The sequence below is a fragment of the Melospiza georgiana genome, chromosome 3 (genome assembly GCF_028018845.1).
Source record: "Melospiza georgiana isolate bMelGeo1 chromosome 3, bMelGeo1.pri, whole genome shotgun sequence".
Taxonomy (NCBI): Eukaryota; Metazoa; Chordata; class Aves; order Passeriformes; family Passerellidae; genus Melospiza; species Melospiza georgiana.
In genome coordinates, this window is record NC_080432.1 from 67,540,493 (window position 1) to 67,565,588 (window position 25,096).

Genomic DNA, 25,096 nt, shown 5'->3' on the forward strand with positions numbered 1-25,096 from the left:
TCAGATCACAGCAGGTCTCTTTCTAGAGACCTTATAATAATAGGTAATTAAATGGTAAAATTTCCCCTTCTAAATATGTTTCATAAAAGGTTATTTTTAATACACTGAAAATACAAAGTCAAGATAAGTGAGTTAGTAAAAGACTACTAAACCTAATCTTAAACAGTGAGCTAGAGAAAACATTTCTAGTCAATATAGTTTGCAATTAGAAATCACAACTAGCTAAAGGAAGAGTTGCAATTTTTTTTCATTCGACTTCATGCTATTTTGATGTAAAGAGAGCTTGATTCTTGGCAACTGCCAACATACCAGGATTTAATGAGCACCAGGAGCACAGACAATTACTTCTCAAAATGATTAAACATAACTAAACTTAATTACATTGACAGGCATGCTCAATTCACAGATTTTCTGAGGTCACATATTCTTCTGTCAACAGAACATCTACATACTCCAGAAACAAGAGCAAGGACAACATGCTGTTGCCACATAAAAGTATTTTAACAGAGTTCAGAAATGTACTTCAGCACAATATGTTACAAGCACAATATCTACCCCTGTTAAATAAAATTGAAGAGAAGGTTAAAGGTATTAAAGTACAGATGGGGTATCCCAGAGAATAGAGAGTTGTCAGAACAAATATGCATCTGGAATGGATGGTTCTTGATATCCATGTATTTTTAATAATATTTTAAACATAAGGAACCACTTCCATTTCCAGAACCATACTAGCCTCTCTTGCCCTCCTAAATGCATTCACTTCCCAGTCTACAAAAAAAAAATCCAAGAATGACTGACTAAATGAAGGCATGTTTGAATGTAGTACACATGCAATAAAAGACGTATTTCTTTGAGATTATAAGGCACTTCTCAAATGCCTCACTGTACTTTTAGTTAAGATGATGCCTAAACTTAGCTTGGTATGAGATCAAGAAAATAGTGAAAAACAGACAAATGAAAATGCTCAAAACAAGAAACATAAAGTCCAGAAATCAGACATGCAGCTATTAAATCCAAAGCTTTAAGACTGTTTTTTTTATATTTACTTACATGTTATGGGACAAAAATCAACCAAACTTCAAAGGAGCCTGCTCCCTCAGAGCCAAACAAGCACATCTACGGTTGCTGTCAGCTGGAAAGTGAGCATCTCTAGCTGTGCCTCCCCTGAAATAATCCCAAACTGCCTGTTGTTCCAGGCTGTGCTCAGAACCTCTCAGCACCACCAGCCTCTCCTCCACAGAGCTGTGCTTACAGAGCTCCTCTCCCCCATCCTTCTGCAGCATCGCCTACTTGCCTACTGCACTAATGGTGTCCACAGGCGTGGGAGGTCAAGGCAGCACATGCAGGAAACAGAAGGCAAAGGAAAAAAAATTCCACAACCCCAAATCCAGATGCTACACTTTTCAAGGCTGCACAATTTCCTCAAACTAGCTTTTATTAGCAATAGTTATTGTTCATCTGGTGAGCAGTCTCAAATCACAGATATAAAAACAGAAATCATTTCAATTCCTGTTATACATAACAACAAAAGCACATACAATGTACACCACCTGAACTTAACTGTTAGGTTTGGGTCTTCTTTACTTCTACATCTATTGGGGATAGCAAGAGGGTCAGACAAAAAGCTCTGACGGTAATAGGCACCCTCCAACAGAAAGACAGCAATCAATTACAAACCATTTGCAGAAATTATAGACCTGTCACAGACGCGTTTACAGCTGCAGTCTGACTGCCTCTGATTGCCAGGCTGTTTTCCACCCTTGTACCTACAAAACCAGGACAGCCTCAGATAATTTTTAAAATTATACTAGCAGACCTGCATGTCAGCTCAAGAAGTGAACTGCAATACAGAATGGGCAATTACTTCAGCAAATCATGCAAAAGCCCTAATAACTGCTGAATCTGACAAATTTGAGGCTGGAGGGAGGACAGGGAGCAGACCTGTCCATTTTCCCCTCTTTTTTGAGCTTTAATTGCAGCATGCAATTTAGAGCATTGGAGCAAATTTAATGCATTAAAAGCAGCAACTAGTGTACATCAATTGTTCTCTGTGTATTTAAATTTGCAGAACTCTCCCTAATTTTCTGGCACCTGGTGTATTTGACACAGGCAATCAGGACTGGCTTTGTTCTTCTGCTAGGGCAAAGCTGATGCCCCAGAATCTCCTCCCCTACAGCAGGACATAAGGTCAGCATTTATGTCCACACAGTGCATGGGGGACACGGCATAATCCAGGTGAGCAGGGCACCCCAAGGTACTCAGGGAGCCTGGCCTGGTGAAAACAGCCATCAAATCATCCTAAGCCTTGGGGTCACCTCTGCTGTGCTCCCACAAAGATCCCTGCCTTCTAAAGCCAGGCAGAAGTCCTACAGCCAAGCAGAGCAGAGAAATCCACAAAACTTCTTTCAAAGGAGCAATGCAATGTGTCCTAAAGGGAGAAAATCCAGCTTGTTCTTGTCTGGTTGCAAAGACTTTGGGGAAGCATAAGGACACAGATCATCTCTGTGGGAATCCCCTTGTGCAGCAGGAGATGGGCTGAGGACCCACAATCACCGGGCTTCTCCTTATTCTCTAGGGAAAGGGCATAAAATCACCTGTGTAAGACTGAAGTAGGTTATGAAGTAATTAATAAAGTAAGATTGACAGCTCCCCTCAGCAGGTATAGTTAAAGGCACAATGTATCTTCCTATTCCAGTCTTCTGAGTTTTAACATTCTGTCTGATCTCTACCAATTTTTCATACAACCCACCAAGGACAGTAATATATTCCAGAACCATAAAAATTCTAACGTCATTCCTGTTATGCAAGAGTGCTAACACAAGTGTTATCCCAAATTTGCTTGAAGATACAACCAACTCATCAACAGAATTTAAAAACACATCTCTGTTGTCAGAATAGCAATGCCAGGTAAAATCATGGCCACCAACTCAAAAACACTACCCACACTTGCAGCTGGGAGGTTCCAAACAATATGCACTCCAATTGGACACAGGTTGCAATTCGCCTGACTCAGAGCAAAATGGACAAAAAGCTGCTCTTTGGAGACCAGTGCATGAAGGTGGGCACTAATTCTGGGCATTCCTGCCTCAGCCCCCAAAGCCCTTGCTGAAGGAAGGAGAACCATTAGTCCAGCCATGTCAGATAGAAACTGCAGACACATAAAGGGTCTCCAAATTAGAGGGTGGCAATCACTGTCTTTTGAACATTGCACCTCTCCAAGCCTGTAGCCAGTCTAAAACAACTGACATAGTAGTATTGCTATGGTCACTGCAATATTATCAGTAAGCCCTGGAAATATCAGCATAAAGAGAAGACAAAATAAACTGAATGAATTAGAAAGCTGTAGCAGCTTTACTCTTCTCTGCAGGAACTGGGTTCAAGCTACACAGAAGAATGAGTTTGACAAGTCTCCACCTGCTTGCCATTTGCCCCCATCACACTGCTCCTGCAGATGCAGCAGCTGTGCTGTAGATGCTGACCTGTCAGGGTGACCTCAATTTACTAAAACTCCAAGTGCACCTAATATGCATAAAAATTTTTTCAAGCTAATGCCATGTGGTAAATTCTTTCCAACAAAATGCAGAGCATTAACACTACACCATTGCCTTTTGGTTCATAAGGATTGTTGTGTCATGCATTTTCTTACCCTGAAGGGTGGATCAGTCTTCTCCCTGTGGGGCACTTGGTCCAGAGTGCCATCAGTACTGCTCCTTTTCAAACTGGATGTGATGTCAGGCACGTTACTAAAGTCTGCATTTGAAATAAAACACATAAACAAATTAGAGGGTTATAGGACAGAAACAGGAAAAGTATTTGCTCTTACCTGGCGAACATGTTCAGTTGTCCAGTACAATTACAACAGCAGGAGAGAATCACAGAATCGATTAGGCTGGAAAAAACCTCTGAGACCATTGAGTCCAACCTATGACCTAACACCACCATGTCAACCAGACCAGGACACTAAGTGCCATGTCCAGAAAAAATACAAAATTTGCAATCACCCCTCAGCAAACCATGGGAGAGGTCAAAGCAAGGAGCAACGATGCCTTGAAACTCTGCTTTCCAAACAGGAGCTGGACATGGGAGAGTGTCTGAAGCAATGTGCATATCTGATCTACCAAAATAAACGTAAGGCTCTTGCTAACAGCATGCTTTTGAAGGCAGCACTATCTATAATCAGCACATTCTGTGCTGAGACAACCAGTGAAGATTATTAAATGCACTCAGCAGTTCTCCTTGGATGAGCACACCATTGTTCAACATGGCTTAGTCCTCAATCCTTTAAAGATTTAAGAAGAAAAAAGAATTTTGCCCTGGAACAAACACCATAATTCATAATACAGACACAATCCCTTCTTCTTGCAAACACTTTACCAATTTTCTCAAGTTTGCAGTCCATCTACACAGCAGCTGGAAACCAGAGCACTGCCCTGCTCTACTTACTGACAGACTGTAGCTTTCAGTAACATCTACATTTAAACTCAAGAGCTATCCAACAATGCTGAGCATTCATTTAAAAATCATGTTCTTTCTCTTTATATTTCCTCAATTGGCTGCTGAAAATCTGCAGAGATGTTCATGTGGAAATTCTAATTAAAAATTCTAGAAGTGAAGAAGTGATTTTTGATCTGCAGTATTATCAATCCATGTAGCTTAAAATTATAAAGCAACCAACAAATAAAAAAAAAAAAAGACAGAAAAGATAAAGGAAAGAGGATTTTCAGCAACCTCAGATGCTAAAACAGCAATAAAATAAAGAGGAGGTTAAAGTTTGCTGCTTTGTTTCCTAGCCTTTAAACCTCCAGAGTATAATTCACACCACATTACCACATTTTCAAACTCTTTCTTAACACCTACAAATTCTGAAGATTTATTTTAAGTGAAAGGTAAGAGTCTTATTTAATCACTAACACCAGCAACTGAAATGGTAATTAAAACAAATACCACCCATCTTGCAGTAATATCATGACAGCTTGCAATAAAGAAATTGAGAAGGACAAGAGAATTTAGCTGCCTGGGTGTTGCTGTTCTCCTGTCAATGCAGAGCAGGACCAGTTCCTCTCAGAGAGAATTGAACTACATGGACTGAAGCAGAGAGGAAAATGGGAATTTTAGGCCCAAAAGAGCACCTTGCAACCCACAAAGAGCCTTCCTGGTAAGACAAAACATGGCTGACAGACTCCAGAGGCAATTCAGAGAAAGACATGCAAATAACTCAGCACAATGTCAGCTTGGGTTTTTCTATCTGTTATTAAGGTGCTCAGGTCAAGCTTAGCATCGAGGCCGACATTTTCCACCCACATGTCAAATACTTCACCACTTTCTCATTTCCCTATCCTTACAGAAACAACGTCACACTTTTCTCCCCTCAGGCTTTTTTACCTTCTGCTCCCAGCCAGGTGCTGCTCCTGATATATAAGAGCCTGTGTAACATGCAATACCCCAAGAGTTATCACTTTTGCAGAAAAAACACATTTTATACAACTCCACTCCAGCCATCCATCATCTTTAAGACCTTAAGAAAGAGTCTGTCTTGTCTATTTCCCTGATTATGCTTTTACCTCTCTTCTTCCACCAAGCCTGAATAATTTTCTCCTTCCCTCTAGACTTTTAAAGTAATTTTGAGGCTCTCTTCTGTCTATGAGAACACATGAATGCCTATTGACTTCCACCATTGTCAACTCCTGCGTAAGCCAAGCCCTAAAACTTAAATTGACTTTTAAACAACATTTTCTTCAGGGTAAGGTGATGCCAAAGATATTATTTCCTATTGCTTCCCAGGTGAACTCTTTTTCCTTGCCCTCTGGGTTTTAATGCCCTTCTCCCCTCCAAACAGCATGTACCTGAGCTATATTTTGCAATGGCATAAAGGATCTAGAGCTTGATCTCAGGTAGTTAGCTAAAGGAAAAAAAAAAACCTATTTCCCTGATTTTACAAAGTGATCATTAAACATATTTGTCCTTCATGAAGCAGTAAAACTAACTTACACAAGCAATGAAGAGAGAGTATAAATGTGGGAAGAGGAAAATAGGGTAAAACAATCAGCAAACAACATAAACAGAAGGAATCAGGATAACAACACCCAAAGAAGGCAAATAGAATATTGTATTGCCTTTTCCAGATGACCCATCTTTTCCTGCCTTTACCCTCATTTTCTTTTTCCTTTGTAGTGTACAGGACTATCAGAGCCAGGTCTATATAGCCTTGCCCATTTTTATAGCATTTGCTGTTGGCAGAACGAGTTGCTGACGATGGAGAAGCAACAGTAAATGTTATTTTAAATAGCAAAACCTAAAAAAAGTTACACGGAAAGAATCCAAGGTGAAAAAAGACATCCTACTGCATCCTACATTGTATGCAGAACTAACATGGGGAGGGAAGTAAGAAAGGAAGGAAGGATGTATGGGTTGTTGATCAGTTTAGGGTCCACATCCTGTCTCCTCTTCCTTCTTTTGCTGTGGAAGGGGACTTCCTGTGGATCTGCTCCTACAGATTATTTCCAAAAAGCACAGAAGCACCAATATCAGCTGCATAGCTCAACCCCCCCCCCAAAAAAGAGGTAGTATTAGAGGATGGGTAATTACAAATGCAAAGCTTAAGCACATAAACACAGCAAAAAGTTCAACACTGAAATTCTTTCTACTTCCAGTGATAAATGCAAGGGGACTAGTAAAGCCAAACCCTACAAAATGTATTCTCTTTAAACATTGAAATTTGGATTTAGCTCTACAATAGAATTCACATTATCAAAGATGTCCACAAATAATAATGTGAAAGTTGAAAGTGTTCTCTTACAGGCTGGTTAACCACTATTCTTTCAGGTAAAACTAGCAACAAAACTGTATAGAATTTGCACAAGATTAAGAAAGATGCTATCACTGTGCAAGTATAAATTTGTTCCAGTATATATTATTCTGGTTCTTTGCTGGCCATGAGGATGCATGTAGAGAGATATATGTTCCAAAAAATCACTGAAATTCAAGGTAAAACCAGCACTAGGTTTTTTAAAAAATAATGATTAAAGAAAACCTGGAAAACTCTGATGTTACTAGAATTATGTTTCTCTCTACTTAAAGAAAACATGGAATACTTCACTGAAAACATTGCTTGCAAGGCTTTCCAGCATAGTAAATGGTGAGTGTGCCACGGCTAAATCTGCCCCTACAGCTCCATTACAGTAGTACATTTGATTTATTCTACTGACATACTTGTTATAAAACTGTCTGGAAGAAAAATGGGACTGATAATAATGAGTTAAACAAAACATGGTTTAAATCTTTTAACATAATTTTTCTCTGCTGCAGTACACCTCTGTCCTGTTTACACACATATTCATGCTTGCTGAGTTGAAATGTTTATCACTTCCAGCTGGGATACAGGAACCTCTGAAACAAATGCTTTTTTCCAGCATAGCAAACAGGAGTGTCCCCAGAAAAGAAAATACTAAATAGTGTGGCAGGTTGACCCTAGCTGGACATCAAGTGTTCACCAAAGCGGCTCGATCACAGCCCTCCTCAGCTGAGCAGGGGAGAGAAATGTTATGAATGGTTCATGGGTTGAGATAAGCACAGGGAGAGATCATTCACCAGTCACAGGCAAAACCAAGGCAACTTGGAAAAATTAGTTTAATTTATTACTAATCAAATCAGAGTAGGATAATGAGAAATAAACCTAAATCTTAAAAACACCTTCTCCTCACCTGTCTCTTCTTCCTGGACTAAACTTTATTCCTGATTTTCTCTTCCTCCTTCCCCTGAGCAGTACAGGGCATCAGGGAATGGGGGGTTGTGGTCAGATCATCACACATTGGCTCTGCCACTCCTTTCTCCTCATGGGGAGGACTCCTCACACTCTCCCATGGAATGCAGTCCTACTTGAACTTCTCCAGCATGACTCCATCCCATGGGCTGCAGTTCTTCACAAACTGCTCCAGCATGGATCCCCCACAGGGTCACAAATCTGGCCAGCAAACCTGCTCCAAGATGGGCTTCCCATGGGGTCATAGCCTTCTTCCTGCATCCATCTGCTCTGGTGTGGGTTTTCCACAGGCTGCAGGTCGATCTCTCTCTGTGGGCTGCAGTGGAAAGGCTGCCTCACCATGGTCTGCACCAACGGCTGCAAGGTCTGCTCCAGCACCCAGAGCACATCCCAGCCCTCCTTTCCTTCTTCACTGATCCTGGTGTCTGTTTTCCTCAGATATTCTCAGTCCCCTCTCCAGCTGTGATCATGCAGGTTTTTTCCCCCTTCTTAAATATCTTATCCCAGAGGAGCTACCATCACTGCTGATGGGCTCAGCCTTGGCCAGTGGTGAGTCCATACTGGAGCCAACTGGCACTGGGAAGCATCTAAAATCTTACAGAAGCCAACCCTGTAGGCCCCTGCCACCTATACTTTGAAACACAAACCCAATGCAATCAGCTTGTTGCAAACAAGAAGAGTAGCAACAGCAGATAAATGCTAGGATTCCCAGAAAAGCACAGGGGCGAAAGCTTAAACTACATCTTTGTGAAAAGCTTAAACTACATCACATGAAATGCATACTAAACATTTTGCTTGGTGTCTAGCAAAGAACCATCAAGTACTAAGAACACACTCACACTTTTAGTTACCAACAGCATCACCAAAGAATGCCATTACTCCTGCAATGTTATGTCTTGCTGGCAGGCAGGTAAGTGACTCAATCATTCAAGAGAAGTTACAGTCAAACCACTAAAAACTGAGAGAAAACATACTTCTTAAATCGTGTTCCTCACTGCTCAACATTCAATTAAAAACAGGCACAGAGCACACAGATGGGACAGTTGGTTTGAAAAACAAACACATGCAGCATATCCAAGAGCTCTATGCCTACGGGAATGTTTCTTCCCATGTTGATGCAGTGACACACGTACAAGTGGTGAATGTGGAAGTTATTCATGTGTTTGTGAGCAGTGAGGTACAATGGAAACTCATCGTCTAGCAGATGTGTGAGACAATAATAATCTCTTCTGCAATCCCAGCCAAGAATCCAAAGGAAATCAACTGGAAAACATCAACACCGACCATCCGGCAATTCATTTACCATAAAGAAGCCATCAGCAATTGCAAATGTCACTTATCTTTCTTCTTCTGTTTAATTAACAAAGAAGCCTTAATTACTTTCAAGTCATAGATGTTCTTACCAGTTCAGCTGCTCACTGCAAAGCCACAATCATCATGAGGAGAGAGTAGGAACTGAGGATCCTGTTTCTTTATTCATAGTTCTCTTTTCATAATGCATCAGAACTTGTTCCATTTCAGACTGCTCTCACTGATTTAAAAAATGCCAAATAACCATCACAAGCACGTCAAGTGTTATCAAATGTCAAGCACTGTGTAGGTGGTGTAACCACCTCTTTTTTCAAACTATGGCAAAGAGGAGTGTTTCCACCTGCCACTCCAAAGACAATGATAAATTGAATAAAAATTCCTTCTACATCTACGTAAGAAGACAACACAGATAAATTAAATGTACTCAGTCTCTCACTCCAAGACAAACTAAGACCACTGCAGGGCATCATTTTCAGATCTGTGAGGAGCAGCAGCTCTGGGCACTACTTGATAACTATCCTCAGCTGTAGGAGAGAGAAGGCGAGAGAGATGAAGTCTCATGTTTTGTCAGAATCAGGCAAGGGAACTGCACCCAGGTAAGTGGAGATGCTTCATTAACAGTTAGCAGCTGTGAGTCTTTCCTGGTATCCCTGACTTCACCTGATCCACTTACCACACCACCAAACACTCACTAAAACAGAGTCTGACTCTAAAGGCCATGGTAAAACCAGTCCCACAGGGCTTGGCTGAACCAGGCTGAAATATGTCTGTAATCAAGAGGGATGAGTAAGGCAGGACAGGAATTAATGATCAGAAAATGGCCATGTCTGAGGTGGGTGTAAGCCATGCTGCACTCAAGCAGCTGAGCAGAGGACTAAACTTAAGCTCTCAACATATAAAACCTGGCATATGAAATTGAAATTCAGGAGCAAAGATATCAATGAATAATTCAACTGATGATGGGGAAAAGAGGATGAGGCTATACAGCTGGTGAATAACATCCAATACCTATGCTTAAAGAAAGAATGAGAATTCTGGGGTAATCTAGTTTTGGAAAATACAGATCTATAACCTATGTAGTAACCTTAGGCTCTCACAATAAATTCAAGGAAAGAAAAATAAGAAGTCTGAAGATAAATGGACTATAACATATATACATTATGGGTAAGCAGATGGTGTCAAACTAATCTGACATCCACCTTCAATAAAGTATTTTTTTAAAGACAAAAATAAAGGATAAAAATAACCTTCTGGAAACTTAGTTTAAAAGAAAAAAAAAAGAAATAGGAAACTTTTATCATATCCCTGGGTAAGTTTTTAGCCAAAATGAAAAGGATAGGAATTAAAACAAGACAGAACTGTCTAGCAGGGAAGATGAGAATCGATTTGTCTGAATTAACTCCTAGGCCTGGGAAAGGCTAGATTGTAGATTTTGTTCAAGGTGGGTTTGGGGGGACTAGTTTTATTTGATATTTTCATTATTTGTTTCAGCAAAAAAAGTACAATAGTAAGTACTCCAATTAAATACTCAAATCATTCAAAGTTACTACAGAGCATTAATTAGGAGCACAGCTGGAGATGCATAAAGGGGATGTGGATGACCTTGAAGATGAAGGCACAGTCCTAGAATGAAATCACATGGAAGACAGTTTCAGGGACCTGTAAGAACCATTGCTTCTGTAAGCTGGGACTTTTGAGTTGGAAACACAAAAGAAAAATGTGGAAGTGTGGAGAAGGGGTTGACAACATGTAGTTGTGAGCTAGAGCTACTTAAGCAATGGCAAAGGCCAGAAGATACCAACCAGTCATTCCACTGGCCGGGAATCTGTCTGTGCTGGCAATCAGAAGACTGGTTTTCAACCATCACACAAATAAATTTCTAGAACAGACTTACCTAGGCACAAAGATTGCAAACAATATATTTTAAAATGGAATAGGATAAATGTATCAATAGGGTTGTCCAAAGCCATAACAAGCAGAGGATTGGGCATGCTGAGTCTGGAAATTCCTTCCCATGCTGGGTTTATCTATCACCAGCATAGCACAAATATTACACAAATACATACATACATACATACCAGCTACACAGCTTAAAATAGCCAGAAGCCTCTGTATCTTCAGTAGAACACAAGAAATACTTTAAGTTTCATCAGTACTGGCGCCTAAAGATACTGGCAAAGAATGTTTATGACTAAGAGAACATTTATTTCATAAGTGCATGTGGGTGATGAGCCCTGACAGTTGTCCTACCCAGTTTCGTGCTGACTCCAGCTCTGATGTTCATTAACAACTCCACTGCAACAAAATGATAATTTTCTTGTTTGTAGTTCTCTGGCACTTGAAAGGGAAAGAGGATTCTCACTTCCTGTCCTCTCTGCTGCAGTTTTTAATCTGCAGTAGTTAGATGCTGTAGATACAGGGGCACTCAAGCAGTTGTGATGGGCTTGGCCTAGTCTGTGAAAGACTGATATCCTGACATCAGATCAGAGCAACTGACAGCCTTTTTTAAAGACCAGTATTGTCCAGTGATTTCAGACAGATTATGCAAAACAGCAATAAAGCAGGCATCAACTTATTTCTGAGAATAGTAATATGAATTTTAGCTTGAAAGAAAAATAGGATCCACAACTGTAAAAGATTGCAGGAGGTCCAGAATGTCCACTAGGAAAGAATGTATTCAATATTTTCAGTAATTCCCAAATGTTCTAGAAACCACCAACAAAACACAACTCAGCTGATCTTCAGCATGTAGGATATTCCACTCCCTGTTACAGAGAGTTTCCATAATCCCCTGTATGGTTTATCTGGAAATGAGATATTACATTTGGGTAATAAATTTAAGCCAGGTGTATGGAGAGCTGCAGTTTTCATTGTTCTGCAAATTCCCCAGACTGATCAGTTAATTATGATAAGCTTACAGTTATCATTTTCTAGCCAATGTTACTATCAAGGGAAAAGTAAACTTCCAAGAGAAGATAACAAATATTTCCAAAATCCCTGGTGCAAAAATAATACCAAAGTCTGAGCCAACTCTCAGAAAGGAACAAAGTTTTGGTGGTCTTCATGCCTTCAGACTTACTGAAAAACAGGGAGTGGTAGGTGAACCATTCCAGCACAGCCTGGAGAAGATAAATATCAGCATATTGAGCTCTAAAATGCTCCCTCAGAGACCACCACTCATAACTTCAGTTAAACAGTTCAGCCTGGCAGGTAGCATGCATGTGCTTATTTCTTTTGGTTTTAAACAACATAATACATTTCAGGTTTTCAACAGTGTATTTACTCCTTTGTAATGAAGTTGAAAAATAGGTCTGTAAGCATTCCTTCTGTATCCTTTTCCTTTCTGAAAAACTTCAAGAAATATCTTTCAAAAAGTAACAGTTGATCCAAAAGAATTTATTGAATGGCTTTCAAAAGACATTCTCACAGTCTCTGTTAGAGAAGACATCCAAGTTTCACCAGAGAGATGAAGGGTTCTGGGTTCACTAGTTCAGCTATGAATAACTCATATGTCTTCTTATGAGAGGATAAGTATTTTCAGCTCTTTGGCTCATGTTATCCCCTGGGATCAGCATGGAAGGGGCACCCACCAGTTAGTATACATGACAGAGCCCACACAATCTCTACAGCCCTTTAGATTTTTCTCTAGGTTGCAAAGAACACAATAACTATGCTCTGAAAGAAGAAAAGCAATAGAAGACTCCATGGAAGATTCATTAACTGTCCCACAATGGCCATTTGCACTGGAAAAATTGCAAGTAAAAGTCAGGAGGGTCCAGAAGATGAAGTTTTGGGGATACACCTAGGTCAGTTTAGTGAATTTGTGATACAAGAGGAAATGGGAGTTTCTGCTCCAGGGTTTCTGTCATGAAGGCCCATGTCTGGGTAAACATCAAGAGGTGTTTGGAGACATTCAAATAAAAGCAGGTTTTTTACTCTAAACAATCTTTGGCCAGAGAAAGGTTATCCGAAATTTGCTGATAAGTCAGCTGAAGAAAAATTCAAAGACCATGGCCCAAGAATGGTCCAGCCCAAGTAACAAGTGGAGATCTAATTTCCGCCTAGGAAAAGTAGACTGTAAGGTCCTACTTTGCCTCATTATTCATCTATATCCTGTGCATGTCATAGTAGCAAATAAATAAACAAATCAGTTTTTTGCATTCTTACATACTACTAGTACAAACCTCAATATATGAAAAATGGCTGCTATACACTGAGCTCACTCATGAGGAGTTTGTATGGTCATATTTGATTTCTAGGCTGAAAACTGTCTCTAGGTAACTTCTGCATTAAGAAAACAGATTTTTAAGGGAAGGTGGGTAGATTGCAGCCACAGATGAGAAATGCCCATTGAAACCCACCATATTCTCTACCACTTCAAGCTGAAAGCCAAAGTAATTTGGTTCACTTTTTTAACTTCATTGAGGTTCTCTGTGGATTTGGGCAAGAGACTGAGGTACCATGGACCCCAAGTGCAGATTCTTATTCATCTCCAATTAATTGAGTGTTCATTTTAGCTCAATTAATGGAATCTGTGCAAGTTTTTAACTATTACACAGTGCCAGTCCATTTTTTTTCCCCACAGCTGGTACTCACAGTGTTCACTCCAATGCTGGAGTAAGCCCAAATGTATTTGCAGGCAGTAATTCTGGTTACTAACTATAGAGCTTTCATGCTGCTTTAACCAAAAGTTCAAAAGACACTGAAACATTAAATTTATTATCAATTCAAAACCACCTTCCTCTTTTTGCCTAGGAAATTTTCAAGTTCTTCTGAAAGCCTTTGAACTAACTTCAGGTAACAGCTCGCTCAAGTACTTATTGCTATATTATCATGACCTGAATCTACTACCACTATTAACTTCAGCCTCTAGAAAACTGAATGTTAGAAGAACATAAATAAAATTAACTGAATTTAGTAATTCAGAAATGATTAAATCTCTGTAAGATAATTTGGCTTTTATCACTTTTTGGTGGTCTGGACATTTTGAGACTGGCTAGAAGGTATACTCTCAAGTTAGGCTGTAACAAATGACTCCCTGGTGTAGCTGGAAACTCATTCAGGAATCCTTTCCATATGTTAAAATCTGGAAAGAAAATTAGCATACAGCTGTCATAACATCAGACTTCCTAGACAGGATTCTTAAACACAGCATTACTAGAGGCCTGTCACTAACTAGAGTAATTGTTACCAAACAAGACATGCAATTACATACCAGCCAAGAAGATTCCCTTCATGGCCCCTTTCATCCATATGTTTTGGCTTCAGGGAGCAAACTATGAAACATCACAAGGTGCTTTACATGCTTCCCAATGTACAATTCAACCTTGCTGCTTCTATTTGCATACGTGATACTGCCTAGACAGAGAGAAATTCCTGCTTCTGGCCAGGATCTGAAATGATCAAGCAGGACAAGTCTTTCTCCTTTGTTCTCACCCTTCAGTGAGGAAAGTGACATTTCTCCTTTTAACATTCCACATTTTCAAGTATAGAAAAAGGCAGTATGTTCATGCAAATATTCTTGTATCATATAGCTTTCTTAAGACATTTTGGGCAACATACTGAACAGTGGCTTCACTCCAATCAACCACCTACTTGTACAAGTTTGACTTTCTATAGGCTGCTTTATGCTCTTATATTTCTTTTTTTTTTTCTAAATATCTACAGCAACATCCATTTTGACGCTGAAGCAGAGTCCTTTAGATTCCTTTGTCCATTAACAGCTCATGCTGAGGTTAAGTCATTTGACTCATTAGCTAATTCAACTATCAATGGGAGATACAAATTAGCGACACAATAGGAAATTGCTGCCTGCACTTCTGTGGCAATGCCTGATTAGCCCCTGCATCTCAGTGATTTCTTTCTATACGGTTATTTAACATTCTAAACTTTCTCTGGTTGGGCAGCTGTTCAGCCTTTTCAGCTTGAAGTTTAACAATTCACACCGGCTTCTCAGACTATTATCTAAATGCTTTTGTTTCCTAAGTGTGTAACAAATGCCTCCTCCCATACAGTCTCACTGGAGGCCGGTGTTAGCCATAGCTACTGCATCACCCTGCGATTCCAGTTCAACAGCTGGAGATGTGTGCCTGCAGTAGGAGCAGGAAGACACAGCAGAGCCCAAGCTGGCTCCTCAACACCGCCATCCTCTCTAAGTCAGCAAAGGCTGCAACCCACTGCTGCCATTAGGTGTTCCAGGCTACAGCTGCTGGACATGCAGGGGTGCTGTTGGGGTTCCCTCTCCTTGTTTTTGCTGCTTCTGCAGGATTGCTCACATGGGAAGCTTTGGCTGCCCTCAGAGGTCACTTGCGCTGGGGAGAGCTGGAAAGCAAATGGAGCTAGCCCTGCCCAAGTTCCAAGTACATCACCTCAGCAGCACATTTTCTTCTCCATCTCAGATTTATAGGCACAAAAGTAATGAAAACAGAAAGGAAAAAGGAGAGGAAAAGTTACCTACTTCATAGTTTAGCAAGAGTTTGTGGCTAGCTGAGACAGTTTTTATCATTAGTCAACCTACCTTACCTCTGTGAAACAGAACATCTGCTGTTTGATGTGTTTTAAATCATGCCTACGGCACTAGCTATATGTGGATGTCTCTAACTTTATCATAATTAATAAACCTCCTTGCTATCCATATTGTCACTCTACAGAATTCAGTAGGAAGGGCAATATGATGATTTATGCCTACATATCACTGAGCCAGAAGGTGCAGCTATACAGGGTTTAATGAATTTTACACCAGGAAAAAAAAACCCAACAATTTGGCCCACTGACATCACAGGGATTAAATCATAGCAGCATTTAGCAAAGCAGAACAGAATGCTCTTCCAGTAGGAAAGCACAACGAAGAGCATTTTATAGCATAAGCAATTTTTTAATTTGGTGCACACACATCTAGCAGAAAGCCAACAGGACAGTTTGTCAAGTGTCAGCAAGAGCTCATTAAACTGCCACTCTTGGGAAACACTTGGATTGCAAAATACACAGTAGGGCAACAAGTGCTCCAATGGATCCAGCTTCTGAAGAGACAAATGCTTTCTCTGAACTGATCCCTACACTGCTACAGTCCCAGGAATTGCCACAGGTCAGACCTAGTCTTTTCCCAGCGATTCACAAGAGTGCAGGACAAAGACAGTGGTGTCCACAGTGCACAAACAGCTTAGAGCAGTAGCCAACCCTCCACAGCTGTCCAAGACTACTGTCAACACACAGCCCGCCCCTTGCACTTGCTCTGACGAGCATGTCCTATCACATCTTTGTGGTTTCCCACTGAATTGGGTAACAAGTAAGGAAAAGAAAGCCCAGCAGAGTCATCTATCTTCAGGCAGATAAGCAGTCATGCTGCACAGACAGATACATGTCCGTGTTACAGAGAGGCTTTCCCAGTACATTGCCTTACACCACACAAAAGCATCTTATATCTGGTATTAGATCCACCAGGAAAGAGGGAGCAATGTATGCAGATCTGCACAACTAACAGATACCAGGGCCCGTTATCTAACAGGATTGTGGGTGTCCTTGGGACTTGAAAAGCTGAGAAGCAATATTCAGCTCTTCTGAACTCAAAGGAATTTTCTGTGAAAAAATAAAACCAGACTTCTTTGAGATCTCACACACAAAGCACAAGGAAAGAGATGCCCTACAGCACAACATAGACAATTTATATATTGAAACAGCATCTAAGCAAACAAACAGGACCTGATTAGGCAGAACTAAAAGTAGAACTCATTTTAGGCATGTTTTTCCTTTAAGTTTTAGTTCTCCTTTAGTTTACAAAATGCTTTCAGCAATACATTAAAGACATTTACAAAAAGCTAGGGGCAGACAGAAAGAAGCAGAGTGTTCTCAGCCAGCGATGCAGGCACAGCCTCCAGCTGTCAGAGCTAGAGGCCACCTTAGTGTCAACTTCTTCCTAACTTTATCTCTTCTGTTAAGAAGGACACACAGGTCTTTCTGATATTCAGGGTAGGTTGGGACTGAAAAAGGATGTACAGGGTGCTGTGTGGAAGGATGTGCACAACAACTTGCAGAGAGACAGCTGGCAACAGAACCAGCCTCTGCCTTCCTTTTCCTCCCTTTACTGGGAGGTCAGATACAGTGGTATCTGACAAAGCTTAATGGAGCAAAGTTTTCTGGAGAAGCAGTGAGTTGTAATCACACTTTACAGAGGCATCTAGAACACCTAGCAAAGTGCATTTGAAACAGGAAGTACCTTGGAATTGAATCCAAATCAGTTGTTATTATTAGGGTCATTTTTAAAATAATCTAGTCATATAAAAATTAAACTTGTGGCCAACTGATGTGCTTTGCTTCTGTGGGTGCTTACTAAGATTGAAATCAGATGCTGCACATGTCTTGGTGAACAGAAGAGCCACTTTCCATGTGAGGATTCAAACCACTGATCCTCCTCCTGAAGCACTGACACTTTGCAAAAATATCTCAATGTTTAGCAGATCAGGAACTAAAATGTAATTGCTCCTCTCCAGCACACAGCCCAGCCATTTGTCAAAAAGCACCAAGCCTGACTCTCCCTCCAGCCATGCCTCTTACAGCACAAAACACCTTCAGCAGGAGTGACTCAGAGCAGCACATCCCAGACTACACTGCTGCCCAGGCATTAGTGCAAGAGGAGGGAAAGCAGAGGGCAAAAGCCTTGCTCCAAAGTGGCTAGAGCAGTGTTCTGTGTGCAGCTCAGCTGAAAGAGAACTTTCTGCCTCTGAGAGTAGCTCTCCTTGCAACCAGCTCTCCCCTGGCATCTGCCTGCTTCCCGCTCCTCCTCCTCCTTACCTGGCTCTGGCCCTTGTCAGAACTCTGCACCCATCAGTTCAACTCCCTGACTGTGGGGGCAGGGGAGGAATATTTCTCCTTGATTAGCTGCAGGGGCTGCAGCAAGCGCTGCTGCCAGCACAGGGGTGGGAGGAGTGCTATGGGGCTGGAGGAAGAGGAGGAGGAGCAAGCCTCCTCCTTGTCAGCAGCACCCAGGGCTTCTTCACTGCTCCTGGGACTGCGCCTCCAGAAGGACGGGCCAGACAGGAACCCAGACCCTGCTCAGAAGGGAAGCCCCCCACCCCACAGGTGAGGAGTACAACACGGAGCACAGGAACAACATGCCCATTTATTTTTTACTTTTTAATTTTCTTCTTCCCTTTTTTATTTAAAGTGGTTTCTTTCCCATTTAGCTCCCATTTAACTTTCTAACCCTCAGAGATGAAAGTGTTTCATAATCGAAAGTTGTTAAAACATTTCCAACCCTCCATCCCCACCTTTTTTTTTCTCTTTTTTTGCTTTTTAATCACAGATTTCTATTTACAAATTAGGGTTGATTTTAACAGTGTCAGCTAACCAGAAACTACACTTTCTGACGAAAAAGAAAATTCTGCTCAACTCTGACAGTAACTAACATTCTGCAACCAATTTTCACACCTACTAATGCTTCTACCTCCTGCCTCATACCATAGATATCCATAGATATAGTATATCTATAGATATACCATAAACCCACACAGCATTGCCCTAAATATAGCTTTCAATTCTTGTGCCTCCTCTGTTGTTTTTTCCTCAAATATCCATGCCATCCTAAAATGAGGCACTTTTTCCTTTTTTTTTTTTTTTTGCTCCACAGCTGTAAGAACTTCATTGCAATTTCCTCATTTTTTAATCCTACATAATTTTTTAATCCTATATAAATATTTCTTTAAGTTTCTTGGCACTGGGGCTTGGAACAAATTTAGTTGCTCCACATTTATGAGTGCATTTTTTAAAAGTATTTCATCTCATCTCTTTTCCAGGATAAGCTTATTACTCACCAAGCAGCTAAGCAGCAGGAACATAGTGGTGCCACGTGGGAGATCAAATGATACAACCACAGCAGGTCCAAAATACAGCTACAAGGGTATAACAACCTCTTGGAGAAAATGAATCACTCTCACCAAAAATTCCCTGGGAATAATTTTCAGGAGTGGCAGAATTAGTGGCTTTGGAGAAAGTCAATCACTTCCCTTCCGTACAGTAAAAGCTGCCATGGTTTGCCACGAGGTATAATTGGGTATCCTCAACACAGCAGAATATGTAGGAAAAGGCATTCATCAGAGTTACTACAAACAGTTACAGAACTGCAAACAAATGTGCACAAACTATTACTGTCCAAGTTATATGAAGCTAGTGATTCATAACTTACTTTTGCTTTCACATGGTGGTCATCACCAACCACTAGGCAGGGCATTACTGTATGACTCAGTGCTGAAAATTTCCATTTTCTAAGCACTTTGTTAATTTTAGCTCATTAATCCTCATAGCACTGTAGAAAGACAGGGTTAATTTCTAAAAACAGGAAAGCAACAGCAGAAGCTGTTGAGGTTTTTTTAACTCCTGGTATGTACCTTCAGCCAAATTGAGCTTGATTTTTTAAAAAGGTCCCCTCTTCTAGCACTAACTGACTTTCAAAGGTGCTACTTCAGAAGAACAGACTCAATATGGACAAGCAAATGTTAGAAATTATTTTTGAAAACTGTGGTCTTAACAGTGACTCACTCAACTCTACACAAGCAGAACAGTATTAAACAGGACAACCAGGGGACAGGTTTAGGAAAAGCATGGTTTAGGAAAGCTAACACATGTTTAGGAAAGCCTGCTTGAACAACCTGACCTCCTTTAATGACAAGGTGGCCCAACCAGTGGATGAGGAAAAGGCTGTGGACACAGCCAACCTGGCTTTCAGTAAAGCCTTTGATACGGTCTCCCACAGAATTCTCCTGGAGGAACTGCCAGCCCATGGCTTGGACAAGCGCACTCTTCACTGGGTTAAGAACTGGCTGGATGGCTGGGCCCAGAGAGGGGTGGTGAATGGAGTTCATCCAGCTGTAGGCCAGTCACGGGTGGTGCTACTCTGGGCTCAGTGCTGGGGCCAGTCCTGTTTAATGTATTATCAATGATCTGCACAAGGGATGAAATGCCCCCTCAGTCAGTTTTTAGGTGACACCAAATAGGGTTGGAGTGTTGATCTGCTGGAGGGCAGGAAAGCTCTGCAGGGGCATCTCTGGAGCAGTGGGCTGAGGCCAGTGCTACAAGGTTCTGTAAGGCCAAGGGCCAGGTCCTGTCCTTGGAACACAACAACCCCAGGCAAGGCTATAGGCTGGGGAAGAGTGGCAGAAAAGGGCCTGGGGGTGCTGGTCAGCAGCAGCTGAGCATGAGCCAGCTGTGCCCAGGTGGCCAAGAAGGCCGATGGCATCCTGGCCTGGATCAGCAATGGCGTGGCCAGCAGGAACAGGTCAGAGATTGTCCCCCTGTACTCAGCACTGGTGAGGCTGTGATCAGTTCTGGGCCCCTCACTACAACAAAGATATTGAGGGGCTGGAGCATGTCCAGAGAAGGGCAACGGAGCTGGTGAAGGGTCCAGAGAGTGAGTCATATGAAGAATGGCTGAGGGAGCTGGGGGTGCTTAGCCTGGAGCAAAGAAGGCCCAGAGGAGACTTTGTTGTCCTCTACAACTCCCTGAAAGGAGGGTGTAGCCAGGTGGGGGTTGTCCTCTTCTCCCAGAGAGCAAGTAACAGGACAAGAGGAAATGGCCTCAAGCTGCACGAGGGAATGTTCAGGTCAGACATCATGAAGTACTTCTCCACTGAAAAGGTTAAGCATTGGAATGGAATGCACAGAGATGTGGTGGAGTCACCATTCCCAGTAGTGTTCAATGAACAGCTGGATGTGGGACTGAGTGCTGTGGTTTGGTTGACATGGCGGCATTTGGTCAAGCATTGGACTCAATGACCTTTAAGGTGTTTTCAACCTTAATGATTCTATGAATTTCCTAAAGACTGGATATGAATTTAAGAGTCCTTGACCTCCAAATACCTGCTTGCATCATTAAATATCACCTCCACTAATCTAAAATGTTATTCAATTCCTGAGTAACAGGACACAGAATAGTTAAACCTTTTATGATTACCTATTAATTCAAAGTAATGCCATTTTCTTCTGTTTCCATTTGAACTGATCAGGTAATCAGACACTAAGCACTGAATTCAATTAACATAAAAGTTCTTCTCACGAAGCTTAATTTAGAACTATTTGTTCTCTTTCAGAATAAAATAAATCTTCCTTAACTGCTTTTAAGCAGAAACGCAAATACACTATGTCCCTTTATCCACCAGTGCTTAAAGTATAATACATACTACAGTAATTTCCTATTATAATGGAATATTTGCACAGGTTGCAAATTTATCCCTGAGGAATGAGGATCTAGTGAATGGACACATACATTTATTACACTGAATACTCGAGGTAATGCTGGCCTATGATAACAAGCCAACAAGCTTGATGATAGCCCTGATATAATTATGTAATTAATTAGCTCTATCATAATTTTTGGTTTATGACACTAACTTTTATGTGCCACTAGTCAATTTAATGGCATTTTAAATTGAAATAAGGCCCCTGAGAGAGATGCTACTTACTGAATCACAAATCTTGTATTCAGATTTCTTTTAATTTCAAAAGATGACCTAATAAAATTGCTTTATAATTAAATCCACTCTAACTTCTCCTATGTGATTCTTTCTCTTCTCCCATTTTTAATTACGAAAAAAATTTCAATCAGAAAACACTCGCCATCGTAATTATATGCAAAAATCAGCGATCTCTTTTTGTATCTCTTGCTGCTCCCTTCACACAGCACTGCATCCTGGCTAGCTTTCCTGCAGAATTTTACTAGCACCCTCCAGAGTCATAGCGACGAAACTGCACCTTTTACCCTGAAAATCTTGTTAAATTTCCTTCTACCTTGTCTGAAAAATAGTCAAGGCGGGGGACGAAAGGGGAGCAAAGCCCCACGTACTTTCTATTTCAGACAGACATTCACAAGTGTTCTGGTATCACAAGATGTGGTGCTCCAGTGAAGTAACATGAGATAAAGGAAAGGAAGGGAGTCCATGGCTTGCCTCCACCCCCAGTACAGAGCCCCTCTATGTGCCACCTCCTATATCCAGCTGAAGAGGCAACCCAGCAGTGGGCACTGGCACCTCCTTGGGGCTGGGGGGGCTGTGATGTCATCCAGGAGCATTCCTTACCACATAGGCACCTTCCCTGCCTGGCACTCCTCACATCCCACCAGGATCTGACCCTGACACAGCACTCTTAGGAGACATCCTCCACCCAGTGCTTAAAACAGAGGTATTACACTGAGTAAGGAATGTGAGCAGGCAGAAGCAGAACAATCCCCACAAAAGCTCTCTCCATAGGCTTTATTCTACACAATGGCCTCTGTACCCAACAGGAGCACCATGTCACCAGATGGGAGCAGAGCTCAATGACTCCTTTCTGAGGTGAGGATGACTACTGCAGTGAAGATACCCTGAATATAAGTAAGTGGTACTCTGCCACACAGAAAGCATGGCAAACACAGAACAATACTCTGCTTCTGAAAGCCATCACATCATTTCAACCACTGATGCCTGGGAAATGGATGTGCTGGAGATACTTGAGATGACACAGAACATTTAAGAGAACACTTGATAATACTGGATGGTGAAGACAAACAGATTAAAATATTATCGTTTCCCTGCAGACACAATCATATTCTGCTCCATTTCTGCTCCCTAAAAAAATAATAACAGACAGATATTGCGCCTAAATGGAACTTAAACAGTTTGTACTTGTGTTTTTAAGGCAAGCACACAATTTTGATCATGACTGAGTTTTAAAAAACAGTTATATTTGAAGTGAGGTGGAAGTAATAGAATTATTGTCAATTTCTTACCATTTGCTGTGTTCTTTTTGAAGTTATCTAGAAACTCTTCCAGGAGCTGTGACTGGTTTGGAGGGGGCAACAAACTCTTTGGGTCTCTGGAAATGTCACCATCTGACCAGGACACACATAAGGGTTGCTGGGTCCCGCAATAGCTTGTTCTCACTGTAAGCATTACGCTTCTGTCTGAAAACAGTAACTCCATCTGCCTGAGATCAAGATCAGACACATCCTCTCCATTTATGCTCAGGATTTCATTGCCTACTCGGAGCCCTGGCAGCATGTGAAAGCAAAGGAAAAAAAAAAAGGTAATATAATATAAGAAGGGTAACAACTCAAACCTTATGCTGACTTGCTTTTTATCTTTTCGGTTTTAATTCAAATACCCTAATCCTACCACAAGTCCATTAGAACCAGTGGGAGCTTTATTTGTGCTATAATTATACAGATTGACCTCATGCTTGCTTACTTTGATAGGTGCTACCCACAGTACAGCAATCAAGTTGGTTTTGTTTAAAGATGCTACAGAATTGGGTGGGTGGGAGAATAGCACAGCTTTCAAGAAGATTAGAATAGAGGCACCTCTCACAATCAGATACCATCACTATGCAGCACCATAACACATATTTCATCAGCTGTGAAGAGCAAGGCACTAGTCACACAGATCAAATTATTCATGCAAAGCTGCAACAACTAAAGATGGAGGTTTTTATCAGCTTTTATATAAATCTAAACAGTAGGAAGTGCTGTCTTTCTAAGTCAGCAAAACCAAGCAGATATTACCATCAGGTAGCAAATTCAGATCTTGGTCCCCATTTCTCTGGGGCTATTTTTCAGCTAGCAGAACTCACATGATGCTCACACGTGCCAATGAAGAGAGGCACATTTTCTGAGCAGTGCAGTGGGAAGGTGCTCACAGAAATGTATGCAGAAAACTGCTCTGGGGAGGAAGGCTTTTTGCCAGCAGAAGTGGAAGCAATGGGTCATAGAAACTGATCAAGCCCATGAAGTTCCCTGGTGTGAGATGAACTCTTTCTCCAGTCTGTTCCTCTGTGCAAAAGCACTCAGTTGGATGGCTGAACACAGACTGTCTCCAAGGGTGAATAGGAACTGTCCTCACTACACTGAAAGGATAATTCAGTTACTCTGTACACAGTATTTTCCCTACTGTTACATACTTTCCATGGTCTTCAGGAAAGAAAACTGTGAACAGTAAAAGCCGAGAAATACTTGAGACAGCATTACTAAAGCTCCTTCAAGTTTTTGGACTCAAAAAAGATAATGAATAGTTTTAAACACAAACAGGACACAATACCTTCCTTGTATGCCAGTCCATCAGGGAGAACATCACTTACAAAGATATGGGTGAGATGTTCATTCTCAGCAACTTGGGCTGTGACAGCAAAGCCTGAAGCAAAAGAGGTTTAAATCAAATAAACTTTCTTGGCAATATTTCCCTTTTATTTCCTGTATTTAGCAGACTTAACATGAGAAGAAAGATACTTCTCATGAGAACACACCCACAGAGCATATAGAAATTATCACATGGTTACCCAGTCTTACCATTGTAAGACCTGTTAAAATTAGTAAAGACTTTTCAACTCCCAGAAAATGTCATGCTCTGATGCAAAAAAAAAAAGGTTTCAAAAAAAGTATTTTCTACCACAGCTCCATGACATTTGCATAACACAGCACAGTCCATCTTTACAGTAAGAACTCTGCAGAGTATCCATCAGACATAGAGGTGCATTAAACAATTCCAAAAAGTGGAAACACAAACTATAAAGCAACAAACTATACTGACTAATGAGTGGGAAAGGCCAGAAAATAATAATTTAAAACTGACTTGCAGCTAAAGCACAGCATAAAGCTGCCTTACAGAGGTATCTTTACAAGGTATGCAATTATTCCTAGGCATAACTACCTCCCCTGGACAAAAAGCCTGTCAGAATTAGCTCCAAAGTGTACTTTTGATACTGTGCCAACAGAGGATCTCTACAAAAAAAAAAAAAAAAAAAAAAAAAAAAAAAAAAAAAAAAAAGGCAGACTTTGACCTGTGCCTGACTGAGAGCACTTATATTAGTCCTGGCAAAGGACATTCATATTTCTGACAAGTCCATGCTTCAATTATTTGGCCACTGTAGGAAAATTAGAAAGTGGACCCTTCCAAAACCTAAGAAATGCACTTGACAGTGTAAAACAATCAGTTTGGGTCTTTGATATAATGCCTTGAGTTCTTTGCAGACTCACATTTTGAGCTATCAAGGATGGCTCTGTCTGCTCTCAGA

The 25,096-nt window shown here is 41.0% G+C and overlaps 1 protein-coding gene across 4 annotated transcripts in view; it reads right to left on the reverse strand.

The window, feature by feature from the left end:
- TIAM2 (TIAM Rac1 associated GEF 2) overlaps positions 1-25,096 on the reverse strand; it is an 88,250-nt gene that overhangs the window by 27,375 nt on the left and 35,779 nt on the right. Inside the window, exons 12-14 of one of the 4 annotated variants that reach the window (XM_058020802.1) lie at positions 24,124-24,216; positions 22,821-23,081; positions 3,647-3,750 (exon numbers count right to left, since the gene is read on the reverse strand). In XM_058020802.1, coding sequence (XP_057876785.1) covers positions 3,647-3,750; positions 22,821-23,081; positions 24,124-24,216 — 458 coding nt within the window. Of the gene's footprint in view, positions 1-1,050; positions 1,262-3,646; positions 3,751-3,823; positions 4,084-22,820; positions 23,082-24,123; positions 24,217-25,096 lie in introns of those variants that run through there. The other 3 variants (XM_058020800.1, XM_058020801.1, XM_058020799.1) reach the window with 3 other exon arrangements.